This window comes from Astyanax mexicanus, chromosome 23 (genome assembly GCF_023375975.1).
Source record: "Astyanax mexicanus isolate ESR-SI-001 chromosome 23, AstMex3_surface, whole genome shotgun sequence".
NCBI lineage: Eukaryota > Metazoa > Chordata > Actinopteri > Characiformes > Acestrorhamphidae > Astyanax > Astyanax mexicanus.
The window spans coordinates 12,901,788-12,928,093 of NC_064430.1; the positions used below are offsets into that span (position 1 = coordinate 12,901,788).

The following is a 26,306-nucleotide window of genomic DNA, read 5'->3' on the forward strand; positions in this document are numbered from 1 at the left end:
ATCATAATATTATATAAGACCAGTTGGTACTTTTTGGCAGTGTGGGCAGTCCTGCTGGAAAATGAAATCCGCATCTACATAAAAGTTGTCAGCAGAGGGAATCATGGAGTGCTGTAAGATTTTCTGGGAAAACTCTGCACTGACTTTAGACTTGATAATAAAACACAGTGGATCAACACCAGCAGATGACATGTCTCTCCAAACCATCACTGATCATCAGTAAATTTAGCATTTCATTTGGAAATCAAAGGGAGCAGAGTCTGGAGGAAGAGTGGAGAGACACACAGTCCAAACTGCTTGAGGTCTAGTGTGAAGTTTCCACAATCAGTGATGATTTTGAAAACCATAATAAGATAATTAATGAAATAAACATTTAAAATAAATCACTCTGTGTGGTACATCTATATAATATATGAGTTTCACATTTTGAACTGAATCACTGAAATAAAGTAACTTTTCAATGATATTCAAAATTTGTTAAGATGCCCTAGCATATTTAAACATATGGCTCACGTTTAGTCACATTTCGGCGTCTCGCCATCCCTCACCGTCTCTTTGTGTTTTGTTGACATCACATGATCACATGATTGAAAGTGACACACACTGCTGTTGATGTTTGTCTCCCTGTGGGGATGTGTCTGCACTGTGCCCTGATGATGGCACGTTGATGACGGTTTTAAAATAAAACTAACTGCAACTTGACATCCTGCCAAAAGGAGCTACTGTTCTCTCTTTAGACTGAAGTGCAGTTTTCTTTTCTTCTCTTCAGGGCAGAGCAGTTGTCCAGCGTCCAGTACACCCTACCCAAAACCCCCGGCGGTGACCGGGCTGACTTCTGGAGGTTCCGTGGCCTTCGCAGCTCCAAGAGGAACCTGAGGAAGAGCCGAGAGGACCTGTCTGCTCAGCCTGTGCAGACGAAATTCCCTGCTTATGAAAGGGTTGTCCTTAGGGAAGGTGTGTAGATCTGCTTGGGTTCTCTTTGAGTTGACAGGATGAAATTTTGTACATTTGAATTTGGGGTTAGAATTTGATTAAGCTCAGATGTTCACAAATGGAAGGTGCTAAGAAGTAAGTGATCTTATAATAATAATAATAATAATAATAATAATACTGCTTAAATGTGAAGGAACAAAATGTACTAAATAAGAACACGCAAGTAAAAGTCCAACCGCAGTCCTATTTAGTCCTCACATGGGTTGCCAGATTGCGGACAATGAACACAAATGAGCGTGATGTAATGGCTGGGCTAGAGGGCGAATTCTCCCTGTGGGGAGAGATGCTTATGGGTGGGTAGCTACTTGCCCTGCCCTCCATACAGTTACCCAGATCAGCATCCGTCTTGTAGTCCTTCTGGGCTCCAAATTGTCTCCATCTGTCAAGATCCAAAATAACAATAATAATTATTATTATGAATGTTATTAATGCTTTTTGACATGTATGCACATGGCTCACTCATTCATTACCTGTATATATTGTAAATTGATACAGTCCAGTACAACTGATAAAGACATTTGCATTTGCATTCACACATACTAGTGATGCCACATAGTGGTAAGAGTCGTTATAACAGCCTCAGTCTCAGCCTAGTCTTTGTATTATTTCTACTACATCTACATCTGCAGTTTTTATTAAATTGCTATACATTTGTTAAGCTTTTGATGAACTAGTGATTAACTGTAAAACAATTCCTTTCCTTTCCAGCTGGTTTCTTGAGGCCTGTCGTGATCTTTGGGCCCATTGCCGACGTGGCCCGGGAGAAACTGGCCAGAGAGGTGCCTGATCTGTTCGAGCTGGCAAGTAAGTGTCAGTTTACCACACACTCTGGCACACACACACCTTTTTTGGTAAGATGCACTGTCCTTCCTGACCATGTCTGTTCAATGTACTAATCCATCTAGCTGCTGCACACAATGTCCAGGGAATAGCCCTGGCCCTTAACTAATTTGCTATAGCTGTTCTAGCTGTTCTACCAAGCTAAGTAACAAACACTCTCTGTGTCCACATTTAATTAGGCCTGTCACGATAACATAGTTTTTTGCGAACGATATGTTGTCCCAGAAATGATTGAGATAAATGATATTGTTGGCATTTTATTGTTGCCGTTAAATGCTAATAATATAACGACACATAATATCATAACAAAGGAATTAAACCCTTTCAAAGACAATATACACACGTGCATATACATACACATTGTGAAGTGCGAATGCGGGGATACCATGGGTCCCCCCCCGCACCATGACGGGCAGCCACGTTCTGTCCCAGCTGGCCCGCATTGGACTGGCATAGACCTTGCCTCATTTTGTAAGTGCAAACACAATGTTGATTGATTTGAGGTGATGTCTATTTATTGAACAGTAAGTCGATAATGTAATTATTGTGACAGGCCTACGTTTAATTAATCTGAGTGCCCTGAGTGGAAGTAGTGCCACGCGTGGCAGTTCTCAGGATTTTTGCATAACGTTGTTGCTTTATGACTGTATTTTGCCTTGCAGAAACACAGCACCCTGGAGAAGGGGAAAGTATGTTACTCACTACATCAGCTTGCTTGATCAAGTGCTAGACAACCACAGGCTTTGCTTTATGGCATTACGGCCATTTTAATTTTATTTTTTTTGTTTTATTAGTTGCTCAGACTTGTTGCTCAGTTGCTTGGAATGGTTCTACCTCTACCTCCACCTCACCCCACCATCCCGCCCCAAATAAAAGCAAAACAAACAGACAAATAAATCTGTTCATATGGTCGACACCGGCACCAAACCCTAGAGCTGCCAGTCGCACCAACGAGGCCACATAACTCAACGACTCCCATTCGCTGCAGTTGCTTTTATTTTGAGGACTGTATTTTTTTAAATTGGAATGAATTGACATGATGTTACATGATGTTCATTTCCAATGATTTCTGCTGCCCCGTTGCTGCTGTTAAGTGCTGTATTGAGCAGCTGGTTGGGGTTTGCCCTGCTGCTCTCTCTCTCTAAATGCCTAAACTAGAGCCTGTGTGAGCTGAGGGCTTTGAGGCCTTTAGTGGTTTTAAATCCTGCTCATTTGAATCAGTGCTTTTTTTTCATAGAAAAGCCTATAAAAAAGGCATGCATTCACACATTTATTATCTTAACTTAGTAATAATAATTATTTTTCTTTTTTTGGCTTTCATTCTTTTGATGCTGTTACTAAGCAACAGAGGCCACAATTTTGTAGATATCCTCAGATAATAAATCAACAGCTTCTTGATCATGTGATAATGGCAGAATTCTAAGATAATCTAATTAAAGAATGAATGAAATGTGTGAATCCATGGCAGTTTATTGCTTTCATGTTTTAAGTCAATCTAGTACTTAAGCATAGTAAGAGATCCAGCATCCAGATCATTTCTGTGCTGTGTAGAAATTCTTCTCTTGGATATATACAGCTCTGGAAAAAATATGTTTTTGCTGTTTATAGTTTTATGTTTGAGTAAAATGAACATTGTTGTTTTATTCTATAAACTACAGACAACATTTCTCCCAAATTCCAAACAAAAATAGTCATTTATGCAAATAAATGCAAAGAAAAAAAAAGGTTCATATTCATAAAGTTTAAAGAGTTCAGAAATCAATATTTGGTGGAAGAACCCTGTTTTTAATCACAGTTTTCATGCATCTTGGCATGTTCTCCTCCACCACTCTTTCACACTGCTTTTGGATAACTTTGTCACTCCTGTTGCAAAAATTTAATCAGTGCAGAGGTTTTTAATTTGGTAAAATCAGAGAAACTCACAATTTTTAAGAGGTGGCTTATTTATTTCCGGAGCTGTATATAGTAAATAGAGCTGGTTTTGCTGTGGCTGATTGGTGTCTAAAACATATATGTGTAGAAATAAGTGTAAAATAAGTCTCTTCTCTCACTGAAAACACATTCACACACTTACTGTTAAATAAGTGCACAGGAAACACTTGAGACAAATGTCGTTCTCATATTTTTAAAACACCTCAGCACAATAAAGCACATTACAGATGGACACGCCCTTCTGAAACACACTGTTACACCTGTAAAACACATCAAGCGTGGTCAAGACATTGTATATGCTGCAGCATGCGCACTTCATACAGACTTGCTGGTGGAAGCTGCATTCTTTCTACTGATCTGCGACCAGTTCCAGTTTTTTTTAACAAGCATTGGAATTTAAAGACTTTCACTTCTGACCGAGAGTGACCGCTGTTCTTAGATCAGTACGAAAGGGCAGCTTCTATATGAGGGTAATACATACCGAAGCATGAGTGCAAGAAGTGGACTGTAAACCCATGTGATGGCGTCCAGTAACAATGTTTTGTTCTGTCCGCTGTGCAGAGAGCGAACCCAGAGATGCAGGAACGGACCAACGCAGCTCTGGAATTATACGCCTTCACACCATCAAGCAGATTATTGATAAGGTGAGCAGCACGCCACCAGCATGAGGTACACAGTATGAGCCAGTTACTGCTTAACACTAACTAACACACTGCTGCCACTCACTGGTTGAGTCGTGCAAGTGCAGCTGGCTTGAATGAAAAGGAAAAAAAAATGTCGTATACATTTTTTATTGTTTAAAAAACAGTACAAAAATATATAGAGTATAGATTTCCATGCCATTATAAAAACATAAAAACTGCTTGGAACAGGAATTTATTACATTTTGATGTGCTGTCTGGAATGGTAATCCATTAGTTATATTATTAGGCTCAATCCCATTTCTCTTTTGTACCCCTACCCCTTGTTTTCAAGTGAACCCTTCCCCTTAGAACAGAGTTACAAGAGAAGAAGGGGTAAAACCTTCCCCCTAACAATTGGGACAACCCTTCAAGCACTTGATACAGATGTAGTTATAGCAGTGCAGCAATCTAGCTGCTGGTTAACTAGTTAACTTTAGGGCTTTATCATATGTCTTCAAAAAGGGGGCAGGTTATTATTTTCCATTCCTTAATTCCTCTGTGGTGGGGAGCTGAAATTAGCTTTTTATAAAGACTGCAGTCTTTGCTGTCTGTTGTAGCATTTAAAGTGTAATAAGAAAGTTAGCTTACTAGCTACAAAGACAACCTATTTGCAATTATTTTTTTTGCTTGTTACGAAGGAAGTGGCCATAAACATTGAACCTACACATTAAACTATGTAATACAGTAGGTAATACAGTGGTTATAATTTTTTTTTAAATAAGGTAAATACTAAAAACAATGGTTTGCCAGTGATTTTCATAGCCCCCTGTTTGGAGTGTGCCTAAGAATGCCCACACATGTATACATTGTGAGTTATCATATGTGGTGAGTGAAGTCATCATGCTCATAGCAAGATGATATGAAATTTTCAGCTACACCTGATAGTGTGACATTTTATTTACAAACAGATGCTAATGATAGTGACCAGCGGTGTCTGTCTGGAATTGTCCATGCAAACAGTCCAGCAAACCCTACGAAATCCAATCCTTTTGCTTCTGTGGGACATGGCAAGAGTCATGGGACATGATTCCAGGTCCTAGCTCATGACATGTGGAATGTCAGTGTATTAAGAAAATGTCTATCTATTAGGTGTGGATGATATGGCCCTAAAATAATATCACAATATTTCATGGTATTACTTACATTTTATTATTGTATACAGTATGATATTGCACACCTCTAACTAAGATGTAAAAAAAACAAACAGGAATTTTAGCAGATTTGTAACAGAAGTGATACTGAACAGATATAATCTGTCTCTAGTAGATATTTAGGAGATGAGAACAGTGTGAATTTTTATTTTGCTTAAAACGTGTTATGGCACGATATTTCAGTTTATAATATCGTTCACGATATTCTAAAATGTTGGTGATATTATCACGTACGATACGATATGGCACACCCCTACTATCTATATTTTCTATATTATCACTATCTAGACCTGTTGAATCTTGATTTTAGCCTCTATAAACTAGAAAAGCATTTTTTATAACTCACTCTGGATTAGTGCGTCCGATGAATGCCTTAAATAAATATAAATATAAACGTAAAATCTATATTTTTTTTGTGCAGGATAAGCACGCTGTGTTGGACATCACACCCAATGCGGTGGACCGGCTAAACTACGCGCAGTGGTACCCGATTGTTGTGTTTCTGAACCCGGACAGCAAGCAGGGTGTGAAGAACATGAGGACCAGACTCTGCCCGGAGTCTAGAAAGAGTGCCAGGAAGCTGTACGAACGTGCACTCAAACTGAGGAAGAACAACCACCACCTCTTCACCGGTGAGAAGCAAACCAATGTGCTTAGCGGGTAATGCTAATGCTGCTCCAGCAGTGCTAGCTGGGCTTAGAAGCAGACTACAGTCTGATAATATTAACCTCTGAACAGTCAAAAAGCTAGAACGCTTAGCGACTTATCCCTTAATCCCTGCTTCTTACACTTCTTTCACTGGTAAAATTCATACATAAAGTACACCGGACGATTTTTGGGAAAATTAAATGATTTTAAGTGCAGCTTATAGTGCGAAAATATTAGGGGTGTCACGATCTCGATATTTTATCGAAATCGAATCGAAATGAGGTCACGATCTCGAGTATCGAAGTCAAAAAGAGGATCGACGATCCCTCCCGCGCGCGCTACGCAAATAGCGCAGCACGCTACGCAAATGGCGCGGCACCAACACAGCGCATCCTATTCATTTAAATAGAGATAGGCACTGCATGAGCGCAGTCGGCGGGAGTGTGATCACTGTTTTTATCTGTCCAACGGGGGAGGGGGGGCGGGGGGAGGGCGCGCAGGTTTTGTATCTGTATCTAACGGAGGGGTGGGTGCGCGCAGGTGAGAGCGTGTGAACTCGCTGAAATGCGTGTGTCAGTCTGACTTGAGAACACTGACTATAGATCACAGTGAGGTGGATTAAAAATCTTAAACTTATAATTGACTACACCTGTTGCTTTCCATTGAATTAAAAAAACATCTTTCTCTCAGATAAAGTAAACACAAGCGTGTTTCTGACTAAAATAAAAGCTTTTCAGGAGAGATATAAGTTATGTGTAAATATTTATAAGACAATACCCACATCACTTATCTAACCAGCCTGTACTGATTTCTGCCCCCCAATAATGCTTTCAATAACCTCTTGTAACCCCTGGGAGCCAGGGGTTACACTCTAATAGCCTTTAATAGTCTTCAGTAGCCTTTAAAAGACTTACCTGGCGGCCGTGGTGTGTCCACTAAACTCCGTAGTTATAAACATCCTGAGGTTAGCAGCGCGCTAAGTGACCTGTTTATAATGTAATCCGAGCAGTGCCTCCGTGTCGGCTGTTCTAACCTGCTGCTGTTAGCTGCTTGGGCTGAAAGATGAACTGTAGTGAGCTGTATTATCCGGTTAGTGGGGTTAAAACCTTTATTTGTTTACAGAAACAGTAAAAACGGACTGGCTGAGCTCTGTAGCCCGTGGCTGGGCTGTACTGAAGTAGTGACTGAGTGAAGAGAGCGGGGCTTGTGCTGCTGCAGCTCCGACTAGTGGTTGGATGAAGAACTGCAGCTTCATGTAATGAGCAGTTTCACCAGCCATCCACACACAGCTCTGATAAACTGCTTGTTTTAATAGTGCACACTGTTGCTACCAAAAAAAGTCACTAGATGGCATTACCATATATATCTTAATAAATAATAATAATAATATTTATAATATTTATAATAATAATAATAATAATAAATATATTATTTAAATTTTATGAGGCATAAAATAATAACAAGAAAAAAAAACAAGAAAATCGAGAATCGAATCGAATCGTGACCCTCAAATCGAAAATGAAATCGAATCGAGGATTTAGAGAATCGTGACACCCCTAGAAAATATGGTACTAGAAGGATGGAGACACTGTATATATACACAGTATGTGTGAGTGAGAGTTGAATATGGGAGTGTGTGTGTGTGTCTGTATGTGAATGAGTGACAGATATTCCCTAGACAGCAGATACATCCCCTTTGTACTCTGTATCCCTATTGTTATTTATAGCACACACATTCTACAAATACAAGCACAGGGTGAGGCAGATTTTACAGGCTCCTATTGCTGTTTATGGCCAAGAGTCCTTGGGAAATTAAATTGACCGACTGGATTATAGGGTCAAAAGTGACAAGCCACTTTGCTATATGTAAGCTAATGATTGTAAAAGATGCAGCAGCTCAAGGCCTCTCTGTGATCTGGACATAGTAGTGTATGTATGGCTTTCATCTGTCCAGAGCGGTGGTGCTGTCATTGGCTATATAGCGAGATTTAGTATTGGCCGTTGGATACAAATAAAAAGCCTAAAGTGCCTATTAAAATGATTTACTGAGAAAAATAACAAATGGCCTTGCTTTAAGTTGGGTTTTGACCTGTATTAATGGTTTTAAGTTTGAGTAGTCCAGCCGTAATCTTTAGTCTATTAGTATTGGTTAGTGCTAAATGGAGCAGAATAGCCTCAAGTCATTCTAAATACTGTACCTTCAGGGATGTTGTTCTAGACGCTGATTAAACTTCTCCAGGTCCTAAGTGAAAACCAGCTCCTTTCAGATGAGTAAAATTGATATAAGGGCTGACGGGTCTAGTTTAAGTGGATTGTGATGCTCTCACTCGGTGTAAAAAGCTGTCTGGTATTGATTAGTGGGAAAACAGTCTCTCCTCAGAGCAGCAAATCTTTACTGCTGTGTTTATATTTGAAATAGTAGCCCATAGCAAATAAACGGGATTGTTGCTATTTACGTCTTGCAAAGTATTGTTATGACTGTGGTGTCTAGCTTACATCACAACACAAATTTGGTACTTGGATCTGGGTACCTGTCTGTGGTTGGTCTGGGCAATGTGGTTATAAATCTTATATTTAAAGACAGTTTTCTGATACATAGCATTAATAAATATTGCAATATTTTATCACTAAGACAATATGCAACAATTTAGGTATAAAAAAAAAAAACTTATTACACTATCTGTTATGAAACATGCAGCTGTCTAGTTCTTCTAAAAATGTATTGTGTATGATGTCATTTGTTTTAATATTATGGCATCCTTTTGGCTAAGTGTGCTGATTGGCCAATGCGCAAAAAAAAGCCCCAAACTGAGAATCTGGAACACAATCCCTTCAGTGGTCTCCAGTGATGATAGCAAGTAGAGTCGAGCAGTGTAAATACCAGTAAGTGGGAAAAAAAGTGCCATATTTGTCCAATTGCACGTTTGTATCTTGTCTAGTCTCTGTAGAGAAGTACCAAAAGTAGAACTGGACTATTAAACATTAATCATGTACCTCTGTACACCTTGCTCAATGCTAGACATGGCTAGAAGGCTTTAAAGCCCCCCAGCATTGAGCTGTAAAACTGTAAAACTGTTCTCTGAAATAAATAAATATTTTTGAGATGGTTTGGGTTGTTTGGGATGATGTGGTGCTCAAGTAACATTCTGACCTTACTGATGCTCTTGTTCCTTAATGTAATCAAATCCTCAAATCCAGCAATGCTCCAAAATCAGGTAGAAAGGTTTCCCTGGAAAGTTCAAAGAGACGGTTACTCACTCAAGTAAAATACAAGAAACAACAAATAAGCTAGTGTCCCAATACTTTTATCCATAATGTGTGTGTATTGACTTGCAATGGTTTATTTTTGGTCATCTTTCTTACTTTTCCCTTTCATATAGCCACTATAAACATGAACAACATGAATGAAGGCTGGTATGGAGCACTGAAGGACACCATCCAGCAGCAGCAGAACCAGCTGGTCTGGGTTTCAGAGGGCAAGGTGAGATGCCGGTTGCTTGTGTAATTTGTAGGGGTGTCACGATTCTCTAAATCCTCGATTCGATTTCATTTTCGATTTGAGGGTCACGATTCGATTCGATTCTCGATTTTCTTGTTTTTTTTTCTTGTTATTATTTTATGCCTCATAAAATTTAAATAATATATTTATTATTATTATTATTATTATAAATATTATAAATATTATTATTATTATTTATTAAGATATATATGGTAATGCCATCTAGTGACTTTTTTTGGTAGCAACAGTGTGCACTATTAAAACAAGCAGTTTATCAGAGCTGTGTGTGGATGGCTGGTGAAACTGCTCATTACATGAAGCTGCAGTTCTTCATCCAACCACTAGTCGGAGCTGCAGCAGCACAAGCCCCGCTCTCTTCACTCAGTCACTACTTCAGTACAGCCCAGCCACGGGCTACAGAGCTCAGCCAGTCCGTTTTTACTGTTTCTGTAAACAAATAAAGGTTTTAACCCCACTAACCGGATAATACAGCTCACTACAGTTCATCTTTCAGCCCAAGCAGCTAACAGCAGCAGGTTAGAACAGCCGACACGGAGGCACTGCTCGGATTACATTATAAACAGGTCACTTAGCGCGCTGCTAACCTCAGGATGTTTATAACTACGGAGTTTAGTGGACACACCACGGCCGCCAGGTAAGTCTTTTAAAGGCTACTGAAGACTATTAAAGGCTATTAGAGTGTAACCCCTGGCTCCCAGGGGTTACAAGAGGTTATTGAAAGCATTATTGGGGGGCAGAAATCAGTACAGGCTGGTTAGATAAGTGATGTGGGTATTGTCTTATAAATATTTACACATAACTTATATCTCTCCTGAAAAGCTTTTATTTTAGTCAGAAACACGCTTGTGTTTACTTTATCTGAGAGAAAGATGTTTTTTTAATTCAATGGAAAGCAACAGGTGTAGTCAATTATAAGGAGGGATCGTCGATCCTCTTTTTGACTTCGATACTCGAGATCGTGACCTCATTTCGATTCGATTTCGATAAAATATCGAGATCGTGACACCCCTAGTAATTTGATCTCTATTTTGCATCACTGTTTTTTGTTTGTTTAACATTCTCCCTCTCCTTTCTCTCTTTTCTCTCTTTATCTTCTACCATCTTCTTCAGGCGGACGGTGCTCCTGATGATGATCTGGACCTTCACGATGACCGTCTGTCCTACCTTTCCGCTCCGGGTAGTGAGTACAGCATGTACAGCACTGACAGTCGCCACACGTCTGACTATGAGGACACGGACACGGAGGGCGGAGCCTACACGGACCAGGAGCTGGACGAGACCCTGAATGACGACACAGGACCGCCCTGCGAGCCTGCCATCACCCGCTCCTCCGAGCCTGTCCGGGAGGAACCGCCCGTCATCCAGCAGCCCCCCGGCTACCCCACCTACATCCGGTCAGACGCACTGAGCCGAATAGAGCCGGCCGGCTTCAAGGCCCCCGCGCCGCAGCAGGTAGCGTTTCTCAGAGCCGCGCACCTCCCCTGCTGCCTGGAGGCTGTGGTGTGCTTCAGGAAGGGGTTATGGAGGCGCTTGTGAAACTTTTACTAATTAAACAAACTTAATTCAAACAGTATCGGTGCAATACTCGACTATATGTTGACCAAGTACTTACTTATTGCCACATTTTCACTGTACATGTGTGTTTGTGCGTTTGTGGTGTGTGTATGTGTGTGTTTGTATGCGTTGTTGTTATTTGGTCATTTATGGAGTCAACAACAACAAAGAAACAAAAAAAAACACAGCTTGGCTGTTAAACCCCACCCCCCTTGAATAATAACTGTGAACTCTGGTCCTGGTGTGACTATAGTAGTATTTCTCCTCGTGTCCATACCTGTGGTGGAATGACCGCTATGTTTAGCTATTAGCCTTGTCCCCAAACCCCTGTCAATCAAACTGATTACTGTGATTACTACAGAGATGTAGCTGTAATGTGCATGACTGAATCATCAGTGTTAAACATATTATCATGTCTGTATTTATTGATCTGGGTCCAACAGTGATATCCAAAGTGTCTGATTTAATGTGTTGCCAAAAAAAAAGGGTACAAGCCAAATGATGTTCCTAAAACTAGAATTAAAAACAAATCAGTATATATTAAATCGAGACGCTTGTCCACTCATAGATTCTTGCATGACACTGATTTCACCTCCATTTGCAGAAGCACAAAACACTTTTGCTTTTGACACTGAATCACATTCACATGCTTATTAGTCAGGCTCAATGAAGGGCAGAAGAGCAGGAGTAAGAGCATAAAAGTAAAGATGATTAGGGCTGCAATGATTTCGTTTACACTTACTTAGTGAAACATTTTGATTACAACCTCAAATCAGAAAACGTAGGGACAGTACAGAAAATGCAGTTTAACCCAGAGTTTCTTATGTTTAATTTGACTTTTATTTGGTTGCAGACAATATGAATGCAATATATTTTGTGTTTTGGCTTAACTTATTTGTCATTTCATTTGTTGATATACATCCATTCGAGCCTGTAATACATTTGTTGTACAAGTTGGGACAGTAAGACATTTACCATTTACCACTTACCACTTATCACAATGCCTAAAATATTTTCCTGCAACTTTATATCAAAGTTTGCAACAGCGTGGTTAAAATACTCTGCACATTCTCTTTTGGAGACAGACTGACCAGTTCAGTACTCATACCCTCTTCTTCCCCAGCCACGCCTGTACTGTGTGCAGCTCGTGGATTTGCATTGTGTTGCTTAAGTAAGGCCAATTTAAACTTCTGCATCGAATCTACACCGAAGCCTACCCGAGCGAGAGTGCGCTACGTAGCCGAGTGCGTTTATACTTCCGCGTGCGCATATCAGCGGCTCTGCTTTGGTCTGCAGTTTAAACCGCAAAGGCAAGAATGTGTGAGAGGGAACTCGAGGCCCGGCGGACTAATCACAGCTTCGTTTGTCCAGGACTTGAATACTGATTCATGTGATCACAATACTCGTTTTCATTGTGTGAAGATCCATTCCAGATGCCTCCAAGCCCATCCAAAGACATTGACACTGCTACGTAACTCTGTTTTGTAGCACTTAACAAAGGTTTGCCAAAGTGATGACTAGCCAAGTAAAAAAATTACTTGTACCCTTACGTTTTACACACTGAAATTCCTCCTGAATCCTTGAATTATTCAATGTTTTGCATGTCTGAAATGCAGGAATGGATGTATATTAACAAGAGAAATTAATTTGATCAGACAAAATATTAACTATTAATCTTTGATTTACACTGTCTGCAATGAAATTAAGTCAAAATAAGTGTAAGAAACCCTGTGCTCATTTTATGCTCCACAATGCACCACAATCATAGTGAGGCAGATCCACAAATGATAATTCATAATGATTAATCAATCAGTTGAATAGAACATTGATACATTACAAAGTTGCAGCTCTAATGATGCTGGTGGTGGTGATGGTGAAAATGATATTAAGGTGCAGTTCAGGTGCAGTAGTGAGATTTGTGAGCACGCTGTATTAAACATTTCTGACCACCTTCACAGAAAGCAGAGGCTGCTCTTCCAGAGCCGCTGACTGAGACAGCGCCCCCCGGTGCCCACCTTAACGTAGCACTTCTGAGTGGTCCCACGGAGGGCCCGGCGGCCCCCCCACAGGGTGACCTAGCTCAGCCCCCAGCTCCTGAGCCCCTTCAAACCGGACATCCCGGGTCAGAGCCCAAGGTACCGCACTATCCGCCCGGCGACGGATTGGGGCCGACCCGGTTACGGCCCACGCTTGGTGCCCTTTTTCTCTCTTTCTGACGTCTGCCCTGCCTGTGTGCTGCCTCTCCCTTCTGCATGTGCGCTGTCAGCTGTGTGCCTCCTTGCGAGTGTGTGTGTGTGTGTGTGTGTGTGTGTGTGTGTATGTAGGACTGGGCGATATGGCCAGAATTTTTTTATTATTATTATTCTATCCCTTCCAAAAGTCATGAGACAGGATTATTATTGTGTATATCACTTTTAAATTGTCCATTGGAAGCTAAAAAGTGCTTCACTGACTTGCTTTGAACATGCTTAACCCCATGCTTGTCTGTTTGCATGGACAATTCTAGCCAGAAGTCACCTGTTATGATCATTATCACCTACTGCTCTGTCAGCTGTGGGTGGTAATGGCCTTTTATGACAAAATCCCAGAGTACATGTGACACTGTGCTTCGAGGAATGTTAATGTTTGCCCACACAACTTTAAATTAAAATTAAACCAATGACAATTGGCCTGTCGGTGTATACCTGTGTATACCTGTCAATCTTTAGTCTAAAGAGTATTTCAAACTACTGTAAGTCAATGGTGAGAGAAACAAGGTGTTGTTATAATCAAACTAAAATAACCATTATCACCAATATTATTGACTATTAGTATTTTATCGCCCAGGCCTGTGTGTTTCTCAGTCTGTTGGGTCTATATTTATTTATGCATTGTGGTTCTGTAACCAGCAGTGGATGAGGCAGGGCCCTCTGCTTGTTGAAAGCAATGTGAGGAGGAGGCTGTGCTCTTCCTGCTGCTGCTTGCATTCTCTTGCATGGCTCTGAATTGCCTGGGTTTGTTTCTCCTCTGGTGTGTTCTGTTGTTGAAGTAGAAATAGTCCTGGCAGGTTAGTATTCACTAGTACCGTTGGTTTATTTAGCAGTTATTCTGATGATTTTCTTTAGGTTTGTACTCCCCTCCCAACCCGCACCTACCCGTACTGACTTTGAAAGGTAGCCTTGGTGTTTTCCCACGAGTTAGCGCACTGACAGGATCGATATCCGTGCTGAAAGGCTACTTCTCAAAACGTTTTTATTATCTAGCCTGAAGTGAAACCTTGCCTCAGTGTCGGCTCAGATGTTTTTGTTGCAGTGATTCTTGTTCTTTTCTTCACTTACGGCAGTTCCTTTGTCCCCCCCCTCAGATATTAATTTGCTTTTTGGTGTATAGTTTGGTGTAACAGAGTGTTGTATAAATGTAAACCTCTCTTTAAACTCCCATCTTTCCGATGGCTGCTTCTGATTTGACCTTTCCAATAACGGCCCCCTCTGAGTCTCCTCTATTGCAGGTCTATTGCAGGTCTTTCCTCTGACTCTAAGCTTCAGCCTTCAGCCATTAATGTATATTAATCACCTCTGGTTTCTGCCATCTATAATTCAAATCAATAATTGATTGATTGCTACATTTTACAAGCTTTGTGTACCTTTTATCCTGACTTAAACGACCTTGTCTGCTGTTGTCTTTTCATCTGGCAGATGTACCAAAAAGAGATCTACAGTGTGGATGAGCAAGTGCGTGTCAGCCCTGGGCTAAAGCAGCCAGCCTACAACTCCCAGCAACCCCTTTATCAGGAAGAACAGCCATACAGAGATTATGACCACCAGCCCTACCGCTACGATGCTAGCGCCTACGTGGAACCAAAGGCTCGGAACTTTGACTCTCACTTGCAGTACGACAGCCGTGTGCCTCCATACGAAGAGCAGTGGCCTGCCTACGACCACCAGGGGGCAGCGCCCCAGCAGTACGACCCACGGCCGAACTACCAGGATAGACCAGATCGTGACTACAGCCCGCCTCAGTCCCGATACGACACAGGATACGACACTGGACGACCTCGATACGGAAAGCCCAGCCCAGGCCAGGCCCGTTACGATGAACCCCCTCCACCAACCACAGGAGGCTATGATGGACATTCACGTTACGACCATGAACCCCACAACCTCCCTCCAGTTGTCTCTCACTCCCCTGAACCCCCACAACAGCAGTATTATGAGCCTCCTCTGTCAAGGCCTTCCCACAGCCAGCCATCATCACAGAGGAGTTACGTAAACTCTAATTCCCCCACACCCCCGCCCAAACCCGAACCCATTACATCACCAGCAGAAACAGCCATTCCCCCATCAACAGTATCCAAGCCCATGCCGCCACCTCCTCCACCACAGACAGAAGAAGACCCTGCGATGAAGCCACAGTCAGTGCTCACTCGGGTGAAAATGTTTGAGAACAAGCGGTCGGTGTCCGTGGACCGAGCCAGAGAGTCTTCCGACTCCACAATAAGGGTGAGTACCCTGAAGACAAAAAAAAATAATAATAAATTATCACAAATAAGTGTAACTCACTCCCACTCTCTCATTTTTTTTTCTCTGTATTTCACTCTTTCTCCCTCAGCCAGCAGACATGGTTCCTAAACCAGGTTCAGCCTCTGTACCCAAAGCCAACTCTCTAAGTAATCTGGACCAAGAGAAGACCTTCAGGTAAACAGAGTTAACCATAATTTTACACTTCTTAATCTGGTTAAATCAGACTGTGGTTCATTTTCACACTTGGATGCAGATTACAGGCAGACAGACAACAAGAGGGATCAAATATCAGGTGTTAAAACACCCTAAGAGTTGCTGAATTATTCTGCTTTTACACGTTTATGTATGTTCCAGTCTAGTTTACATAGTTGAAACCAGATATACTGATATGCATCTGAACTACTCAGCTGAACCAACTGAAGGTAGTTTTAATATAGCACAGTAGCTGCAGCTGAGTGCATTTGTTTTCATAGGGCTCCACCTAGTGTTGGTTTAATGTAATGAAAAATGTCCCAGCACTTCTGCCTAAAGTTGATGAGACCTGTCTATACTTGCTTTTATAAAGTAAGGAACTTACTTTAGTAAGTATTTAGTAAGAAAAATTACCATTAGATGATAAGTGGATTACAATTGCATGTATTGCTTTGCATTCTCACATTCTTTTCTTTTTCTCTTTTCTCTCTTACACAAACAAACAGAGCACCTGAGCCCCAGCAGCCCCAGTCTAAAGCTGATGATATTGTCCGTGCAAACCACTACGATCCTGATGAAGATGAAGAGTACTACAGAAAGCAGTTGTCATACTTTGACCGCCGGAGCTTTGATAGCAAGCCATCCGTACAGCCACAACCTGCCAGCAAACCAGCACAGCCACAGGCCCAGCCTGGGTCTAACTATCCCAGGTAACATATATCCACACAGACTTTACAAAGACATTACTGACTGTACTTCACAGTTGTGTTAACTGGACATTAGGAATAATGTAATAAAATACACATACAGTGATACAGTGAGAACACATGTCTGGAGTGGTAGGCAGCATTGCAGTAGTGCCAGGGGACTAGTGAGGGTAGAACACCAAGATCAGGTATCTAACCTAATGTTGCCCCACAAGGGGTATAGTAATTTGCTCAAAACTGAATAGCTAAGTATGAGATAGATACTCTTTTGTAGTCTCTTCATAGTCTGACATGACTGACAGCTACAATTAATCATTCAGACTATACATTGCAGTAAATATATTCCTTTAAGATTAATGATAAATGCGTTTACCTGTGTTTTGCTGTTGCTTTTTTTTAAGGGCGGAGTCATTGGATAAAGTCAGCCCTGTTCCTCAAGTTACCCCAGCTGCTCCGCCCACAGCCCCACCTCCTATTTTGCCCAAACCTGCTGGTAAGATTGACTTATAATATAAACATCTATTTATTTGTAAATATATACAATTGTTCATTGAGTATTTTTGTTACTTTGTGTATATAGTCTTTTTATAGTTTTTATGTGGCTTTTGATGTTTAACTTTAGCACCCTCTAATAATTTATTTTATGTTTCATTAATGGTTTAAGAAAACATCCTTTGGAGAAAGAAAAAAACAAAACAAAAAACAAAAAAAAAACACAAATTAGTGCTCTATTTGCATAACTTTTTATTTTATGCTATAAGTAAATCTAGCCAATTCCCAGACAAGGATCAAGTCTAGTCCTGCACTAAGCAGCATTTTAAATGGAGATAACTGACCCATAGTCTTTTTAACTGATTCTGTCAAACTCTTATCCATGTTCTCTCCAGCAGCAACTCCTCCTCCAGACCCTCATGGGTCTCCCAAAGTGAAACACCCAGGTCGTGAGGACACAGTGCAGAGCAATTTCCTTCCCCAGAAAAGCTTCCCTGAGAAATCACCTGTCAACGGCACCGGTGAACCTCCAAAATCTGCTGGTGCTCCTCCTGCCTCCTCCTACAATCGCTACGTTCCCAAACCCTACACAGCCTCTGCCAGGCCCTTTGAGCGCAAGTTTGACAGTCCCAAATTTAACCACAACCTCCTGCCCAACAACACACAACCCAAGGCTCCAGTTAAAACGCAACAGCCACAGCCACAGCCTCCAGATCACGACAGCGGCCTGGACACCTTCACACGAACCACAGAGCACCGGCCCAAGTACCAGCAGAATAACATCAACGCTGTGCCCAAGGCCATCCCTGTCAGGTTAGAGACATGATGCTTGGGGTTTGGGGCAATTCATTCAAATATTTATTAGTTTTATATCAAATGCTTTTTTATGATTTTTGCTTCCTGTCTGATTCGGACATTAATTGTAAATTTAACTTAACAAGCTGGGCAACAAGTGATCTAATGCAAACTAATTTCTAAACCTTTTTTTCATATCTCTATCTTAGCCCAAGTGCTTTGGAGGATGATGAGGACGATGATGTCCACACGGTGGTGGCCACAGCTCGTGGCATCTTCAATTGCAACGGTGGAGTTCTGAGCTCTATAGAAACAGGTGTGAGCATCATCATCCCTCAGGGTGCCATCCCCGATGGTGTGGAACAGGAGATCTATTTCAAAGTGTGTCGGGATAACAGCATTCTGCCACCCCTCGATAAGGAGAAAGGTCAGTGACAAATTCACTTAGCCAATAATAACATTTAGAGATAAAAATTGGTTATATTATTGAATTTTATAGCCCATATATTAATAATTTATACTTTTTGTAATTATGCTGATTTAAATATGTCTACAGGAGAAACCCTGTTGAGTCCGTTGGTGATGTGTGGTCCACACGGTCTGAAGTTTCTGAAACCCGTGGAGCTCCGCCTGCCTCACTGTGCGTCTATGACTCCTGATGGTTGGTCTTTTGCTCTAAAATCCTCCGACTCCTCGTCGGGTACGCTGCCATCTAATCTCTGTGCTTTTGGGGCTCTGCGGGGTTGGCAGATGCAGCTGTGTGGGCTTTGTGAGGGACAAACTTTCACTGTGCACAAGTTATTTCTCAGCTATGCAAATGCTCACATACTCATTGTTTCATTTGCTCACACACACACTCAACTCACTCACTCACTCACTTCTGGTGTTTTGGTGTTCATTTCTCTGCTGGTGGCTAATTTAGCATGGTCTCCAGGCTACATTTCTGCTCTTTGCTTTTTTGACAGCGGGATTTTTCACTGTTTTTCTGCTGAAGATTTATCTGTGTCCAACAAAATCATTATTACTGCTCATAATTGAGTGGGCATTTTGTATTTATTGATCATTTTAATCACTCAACATCAAAGTCCATCCAAGTCATTGTCATTTTCCATTCTATTTGTGCCATTATCTTGTAAAGTGATGAGGGGCAGTAGATACAGAACAGGAAATAAAAGTGAGATAGAAAGTAAGGCTGTAGTTGTAGTTGATTTATCAGAATGTAGAAAGGGCTGCTCTCTTCCTTTTTGTCTTTCTTGTCTGTGGAAAACAAGTTTTCTACAGTCTGGAGAACAGGCCCAGATGTAGCGAAGGATTGTCCAGATGGGTGTGTGTGTGTGTGTGTGTGTGTGTGTGTGTGTGTGTGTGTGTGGTCTGTGTGAGAGGGTTTCTTCATACACAGTAAACACGACATATTGAGACAAGCCAAGAAACTATTGCTTTTTTTACTTTTGAGAAGGGAGTTGAGGACTGGGCATGCATGCTGGATCTTCAGTCTCTTCACTGCTGTCCTGAGCTTTTCAGTGATCTGTACACACAGCCGCTGTGAACTGCCCAGTGTTCTCAGTGATCGGTATATGCAGGAGTTGTGTTTCCAAAGTACAGCTGATGTAGGGGGGTGTTAAATCCCAAGGGTCCTCTTTAAAGCAACAGTTATTTTCTTTGTCTTGCTGACAGTTATTAAGAGAGTGTTGTCCACTTGTGTTTAGGCTGATAAAACTGGACATCCTGTACTGGATCCTAAGTATGTGAGGCCTCTTGTTCAGGAAATTTTAAATGCAGATACAGAGTGAATAACTAAAATGAGCCGTCAGTTTGCACAACTCTTTAATAATTGGATTTATCCAACTTTGACTGGTACAGCTGTATGTTATAGGTACGTTATATGTTTTGTTAGACTAGCTTTGCCAGTATACATGGTTGTTGAGGTTCTGAGAGGGTAATTCAATTTAGTTTAGGTAATACAGCATGGATCACTGTCTATTAAATATAATGTTAAAACTGAAGTTCAGGAGGAAGTGTTGGATTTCTTGATATCAGTATTGAATTAGGTAGGGCTGGACCCGAATATTCGGGTATTCGGATATTCGTTCGTTGAGTAGGTATTCGGTTTTTAATTTTGGTATTCGGATATTCGTTTTTTTTCTCCTTTCCAGAGTTCCACCTCAGTCTAACCACTTCTGTTCTCGCGGGTCCCGTCAGAATATCTTGCGCGCGGGACAGAACTGAACTGTTATTGGCTGGAGCGGGAGTTTAATCCAGACGATGCGGGAGCAAATTAATAAATAGTTAAGAAAACTGTAATAATTGTAAAAAAAAAAAAAACCTAAAGAAAACTCTCAACGCGCAGGATGGACCGACACACACACGCACACACCGATGGTGCAGCGCTGCTGTTTTAATAAATATATAAGTAAATATGAAGCATTAAATGTAGTTTATTTAATTTATATTAGGAACGTGGGGCGGGAGCGGCAGAAATGTGTATGTGGCGGGCGGGCGCGGGATTAAAAGAAGCAATTTTTTTGCGGAGCGGTAACGAGACAGAAACGCGGGAGCGTGGAAGAGTGGGTTTAAAAATCAGTCTCGCGCAGACCTCTATTATACATGATAAAAAAAAGCGAAACTGATTTATATAATAAAACGTAAGGGGTAATGTGGCAACAGTAGGGGCTAAATCGGTTACAAAAGCCTGGCCTACAAAAATGATGTCTGAACGAATTTCCTCTTATCTAATATAATTTAAAATGGTTTAAAAATATAAAATAATTTCTAAGCAAACGAAATATTTAATATTGAGCTTATAGCCCAAGTGCAAAAATACAAAATCAGTAATATGGCTATGCCCTGCACAATCCTTAAACCGAAATAGACCAAATACAATAACGTCATTAACAATGACTTTCCTCTACTCTAATATAATTTAACATGGTTTAAAAATATAAAATAATTTCTAAACAAACGAAATATTTAATATTGAGCTTATAGCCCAAGTGCAAAAATACAAAATCAGTAATATGCCCTGCACAATCCTTTAACCGAAATAGACCAAGTACAGTTTACAATGACTGTCCTCTAATATAATTAACAATGTTTAAGAATATAAAATACTTCCTGAACAAACGTTTTTTTTGTTTGTTTTTTTAAGCAAATAGCCTAAGTGTGAAAACACAAACAGCAATTTACTGGGCTGGCTTGCGCAGCGGAGAAACCGTGCAGCAGCAGCCTCCTAGCCTGCTTACGCAGCGGATAAGCCGCGGTGTAGGGCAGCAGAAATTCCGGGATGAAAACACAAAGAAATCTGGGCTAAAAACACAGAAAAAATATGGGGTGAAAACACAAAAATCCGGGATAAAAACACCAAAAATCCGGGGTGAATATGTCTCGTCGGTCAGAGCAAATTGAACATTTTTCAGTGGATTAAAGGGGCCGTGATTTGCTTTTTTTTTTTTTTTTTTTACCTCTTATTTTAAAAACGAATATTCGCTTCGAATCAGTGCCGAATATCCGGAGCTCAAAAAACGCTATTCGGGCCAGCCCTAGAATTAGGTCCTTTCCACCATATGGTACTTCAGCTTATGCTGCATTACATTTACGAAATCGGAGCTGGGAATTACAGCCCGACAACTATTGTTAACAAATCCAGTTGATAATGATGCACTATGCAGTGTTTTGCACATTAAAACACAATAAAAACCTGTCTGTAGATAGAAGTTGGACAGTACTAAACAGTAATAAACTGTAGAATACTACTGTTAATCTGTAGGGCAGCCATCTTGGATTTTGTATTTTAGGTTGGTGAGGCTGGCAGTCTTTTTTATTTATATATATATATATATATATATATATATATATATATATATAAAGAGCTTCCATTAGAAATGTCCTGGTTGGATGTCTGACATCCCAGTTCAAATGGAACCCTGCGTTAACACAGTGTCACAGGCTTTGGGCAGACGGGCCTTTCGCTGGGTCGTAGAATGACATTTCGCATGATCAAAAAACCTAGCTACTTCTCCTCGCCTCTCTTCTTCTTTTGTTCTCTCACATGCTTACACATTCTCTCCCTCACTTTCATTCTCCTCTACTACATATCTCTTCCCTGCACCCCTTGCGGATTTACTGTTGATTACCTCTCGTTTAGAAAGATTGGTTGGAGAAGAAATTAGGAGCCGTCTCCTGTGTTGTCCTGTTTCTCGGGTAGAGGATTACCAGGCGGTGCCTCTAATCCCTCTGTTGTAACTCATGACTGTTCTCTAGCTGCAACTTCAGCTTCTCCTCACTACTCCAGAGCTCTTTCGCCTCACTCCTTTCACAAAGCCGAATAAACGAGTGCTCAGCCCAGCTTGAAACGCTAACTGAACACTCATGCTGAAGGACTCTGAAGCCCTTAACGAAGGAACCTACAGTCAGTATCACTTTAGCAGGGACTCCTGCTCCTTTTACTCCTTTTCCTTTTTTTTTTTGCCAAAGATGATTTCGTATTAAGCTACTTTTTTATCACAAAGGTTAAAAAAGGGTAAATTCCCTCACTGTAACACTATACAGGGACATTGGGAAAAAGACTAAGTGTATTTATATAAAAACAGTATCATCATAGGGTCTTCATATCAACAGCTGTTTTTGATATCTGTTCTCTGCCTTTGCTTATAGCTTCTGAACGAGCATTTCTGGATATACATAAACAGGAAACAAGAAACCATATACACTATTATTAAGACACATGAATGTTCATTGTTTCTTTTGCAGTCAAGTGTATTAATCAAAAGTTTAACAAAAAGTTTGCCATGCTTTTGTTTGACTTTTTCAAACTGTCTACAGTCCAGAAAACATGTTTTACTAGATTCTGTGGATTGGTGTAAGGATTCGGTTGCATTAGGTGACAATAGCATTAATGAGGTATATGTACTAAATCTTCACCCCATTCCATATGTATTGAATAGAACACTGGATCTTCCACAGCTCAGTGCTCAGGAGCTTTTTACACTTCCAGCCTATACCTAGCATTGGGCACGACGCAAGTAGTATCATGTTTATAGTATCTGCTCCAAAGAGTCATATTTTATTGGCTATATACTTTTCTACAATGACTAGGCAGGCTGTGTGTGTGCACTTATACATCTGTCATCATTAGGTGCAACTTAAAATAGCTAAATGCTTTCAGCTTGCATCTAAAAAAATAGAATATCATTGAAATGTTACTTTATTTTTATTCTTTTCAGTACTTTTGGCAATGTGGGCAGTGTGCCAAGTCCTGCTGGAAAATGAAATCTGCATCTCCATAAAAGTTGTCAGCAGAAATAAATACTTAAACTAGATCACTCTGTATCTAAACATCTATAAAATAAGTGTCACATTTTTAACTGAACTACTGAAATAAAGCAATTTTTCAATGATATTTCGATTTTTGAGAGACTAATAGTGTCTGTAGTGCAATGGACTCTCTGTCTATGTTTTGTTCAAGGCTAGAAGATACTGTGTTTTGTCTTCAGTTACAGAACTGTTTCTTCCCCCGAGTCTTTATCTATTGTTGTGAGACACATGGTCGCTCCAAAACAGCAGATGGGGTCTTATCACGAATCCTTTCCGTTCCAAAAGCTGTAAAAGTAGAGGCAGACATGTAATTCTTAAATGCCTCTGAGATGGACTTTGGAAGATTTTTTTTTTTTTTTTTTTTTTACAAACTCTGGATGGATGTCAGTGTGGGAATAGTACATCTACTTGATCTGAGAAACTTGCATATAGTGCTTTCTTTACAAGCGACATACTGCCTTAAATCAGTATATAATTATTACAGTTAATTGAATGTTTTGCCCTGATTGTTATACATTTATGTTGTATATGGCATTCTTTGGTATAAGCTGCTCTAGTTGATCATTTGGCTCAGTGTTTGAGGACTCCTGCATGTTGCTTCTATTTTGACTGAACAGGGTGCAGTCACATACAATAGTATGTGTTTAAGGGGACAGTACATAAACACACACAGTGGGGAAAGAATAAACAGAAAAAAATATATATTAATTTGTTTTTACAAACATCAGTTTAATTTAAGGCATCAATTCTTAATGAATTACTCAGCTCTAGTTAAAGCCAGTCTGGCTTGAATTTTTTTTGATGGGAGCTCACATAGAGAACTTCACTGAAGTAAGGTTTTGATTTAGTTATCACTCATTAAACTTGTGCTAAGTGATTGTAAAGTATATTACTCACTTTTCTTTTTCTATTCTTGTGCCTGTCTCTCTCCCTCCTTCCAGGTGACCCCAAGAATTGGCAGAACAAATCTCTCCCCGGAGATCCAAACTACCTGGTAGGAGCCAACTGTGTGTCCGTGCTCATCGACCACTTCTGAGGAACCTGTTACTGAATGTGAACGCTGGGATAAAAGAAAGAAAACACTCTCCTCTCTACAACACACACACACAAACAAACACACTGCCGTTTAGGGAGGGGGACGTTTTTGGCAGTGATAAATGAAGGATGACTGCGCTTTGATTCTGTTTACTGTACCCACGGAGACAGGAGGACTTTCTCTGAAGTGCTGTTCTTCTTTTTTTCTTCTTCTCGATCTTCTTTTTCTTTTCTTTTTATAAGTGCTTAACAGCTCGAGAGTAAATGAGAAGAATAAACTGTTTTTTATAATACCTGATGATAAACTGCATGCTCTGTGCCACTGAGAAAATTCCCACTCTACGCCAAGTGTCAGATTCTCACCACTCACACAAATTTACATTATTTTTCTCCAGGATTTGCGAAGATCTTCCACATAGACTTTTTTTGCTATTGACGATAATGAACTTTTAAGCATATTTTTACTATATATATACAGCAGTACGCACACTACAGTCTACAGTCTGAGGATAATATCCAGTAGAGTACTGTTCTTTTATGGAATAACATGTTTTATTACGACTTTTCTGGCAATTTGAAATGGTTACCACAGCACTATAAACAAGAAGAAGATTTACTCACAGTAGGTGCAGAGGGGTAAGAGGAAGTGCAAAAGCGGTGCCTAGCAGGACTGACTGAAGGAGTACGACTGAGGTGCTGGAAAAGAAGAAAGAAAAGGCAGGTGAAGAAAGGACAGACCAGTTCCTTAAAACTACAGGTTTATTTCAATTTGAACTGGTGCTCCTTTTCCCCAGTAGCTTGTCCTCTAACAGTGATGACTACCTATCAATATGTGGCCAGTAGTCTCATACAAGTGGACTCGTGGAGTGGAGCAGTTGAAGTTTTCTGCGCTGTGGAGATCTATGCATGTCAGACTCAGGTGCCCAGACTCCTGCTCTTTTCTATCTCGCTCTTTCCTCTCTCTTTTTTTTTTTTTCTTTTTACCCTCTCTCACTGTCTGCTACCCTTTTCTCTCACCTTCTCTCTCACTCCGTCTCTCTTTCACACTCCTGCTAAAGCAGTGATGCCTTATCTGTGGACTTGCTCATTTTTTCAATAATGAGACCTCCTCACTTTCTTTATTTTCTTTCTAAGTTATGATGAAGCCAGATTATAGAAGAATGAAATAAAATGAAGTTGTCGTTCTGCCGTTTTGTCAACCCGCTGTATAAACTAAACCTGGGTTAACACACAAGAACAATCGAGGCTAAGAAATAAATAAATAATTAAATAAATAAACATATGCTCAGTTTACTTGCTATGCACACAATTCCTGACAAAATGGGCGGGGAAAGATTAAGATGAGATGAAGAAAAAAATTGGCTGTACATAAAGCTAGCATATGGCCTTTGTTCTTGGTTTGTAAATTACTTTTTTATGTCTGTATTTTGTATAAAACCAGCGATAAAGAAAATCTTAAAAAAAAAAAAAAAAAAAAAATGAATGCAATTGAAATGGTTATCTTTTTATTCTGGTTATACCCGTGAGCCTTGGATCTAGTGACTTAGCATTAATAATTCCACTTTTTTTCTACCAACTTATCCTCACTAATGTCTAAATAAATATGAGCATTTTTAACAGTCACCGCTACCTTTTTATGCTTTATTTGAAACAGAGGAAAGTGCTTGATTTAAACGCTCTCTCAGAAGATTTTTTTTTTTTTTCTGGAAAAGGGTGTGCTCTGGATCTGTCTCACTTATTATTTGTGATACTGGATGCTGTATTATGTGCCCTGAAATGTATTTTTCTACTAATAGAAGAATTATTATGTCACAGCAGTAATATTTTGTTTTCTTTTAGATAACACAGCTTCAGTTGAATATTAGATTCTTCACATGTGTGACTTTTCCCCTTTTCAACACAATTTTAAGTATACCACTGTATTAATTAATTAAAAAAATCATTTTTAAAATAAA

At 40.2% G+C, this 26,306-nt stretch overlaps 1 protein-coding gene and 2 long non-coding RNA genes across 18 annotated transcripts in view; 2 read left to right on the top strand and 1 right to left on the bottom strand.

Moving 5' to 3' along the window:
* The window catches only part of tjp1a (tight junction protein 1a), a 211,484-nt gene extending 185,178 nt beyond the window's left edge, over window positions 1-26,306 (top strand). For 5 of the 16 annotated variants that reach the window (XM_049471246.1, XM_049471235.1, XM_049471242.1 and 2 more), the window contains 16 exons: window positions 770-954; window positions 1,702-1,797; window positions 2,496-2,522; window positions 4,327-4,409; window positions 6,021-6,231; window positions 9,628-9,728; window positions 10,878-11,219; window positions 13,280-13,456; window positions 14,996-15,799; window positions 15,909-15,994; window positions 16,519-16,722; window positions 17,121-17,212; window positions 17,607-18,024; window positions 18,216-18,433; window positions 18,563-18,706; window positions 24,258-26,306. In XM_049471246.1, coding sequence (XP_049327203.1) covers window positions 770-954; window positions 1,702-1,797; window positions 2,496-2,522; window positions 4,327-4,409; window positions 6,021-6,231; window positions 9,628-9,728; window positions 10,878-11,219; window positions 13,280-13,456; window positions 14,996-15,799; window positions 15,909-15,994; window positions 16,519-16,722; window positions 17,121-17,212; window positions 17,607-18,024; window positions 18,216-18,433; window positions 18,563-18,706; window positions 24,258-24,352 — 3,283 coding nt within the window. In that variant the 3' untranslated portion in view covers window positions 24,353-26,306. The remainder of the gene's footprint in view (window positions 1-769; window positions 955-1,701; window positions 1,798-2,495; window positions 2,523-4,326; window positions 4,410-6,020; window positions 6,232-9,627; window positions 9,729-10,877; window positions 11,220-13,279; window positions 13,457-14,995; window positions 15,800-15,908; window positions 15,995-16,518; window positions 16,723-17,120; window positions 17,213-17,606; window positions 18,025-18,215; window positions 18,434-18,562; window positions 18,707-24,257) is intronic. The other 11 variants (XM_049471236.1, XM_049471248.1, XM_049471247.1 and 8 more) reach the window with 9 other exon arrangements.
* Window positions 951-24,322, bottom strand: LOC111191622 (uncharacterized). Its single transcript, XR_002649583.2, has 3 exons — window positions 24,214-24,322; window positions 9,399-9,476; window positions 951-1,372 (listed from the first exon to the last, which is right to left on the bottom strand). It is a non-coding gene; the product is annotated as an uncharacterized LOC111191622 (long non-coding RNA).
* On the top strand, window positions 18,713-23,401 carry LOC125787273 (uncharacterized). Its single transcript, XR_007429228.1, has 2 exons — window positions 18,713-20,054; window positions 21,553-23,401. It is a non-coding gene; the product is annotated as an uncharacterized LOC125787273 (long non-coding RNA).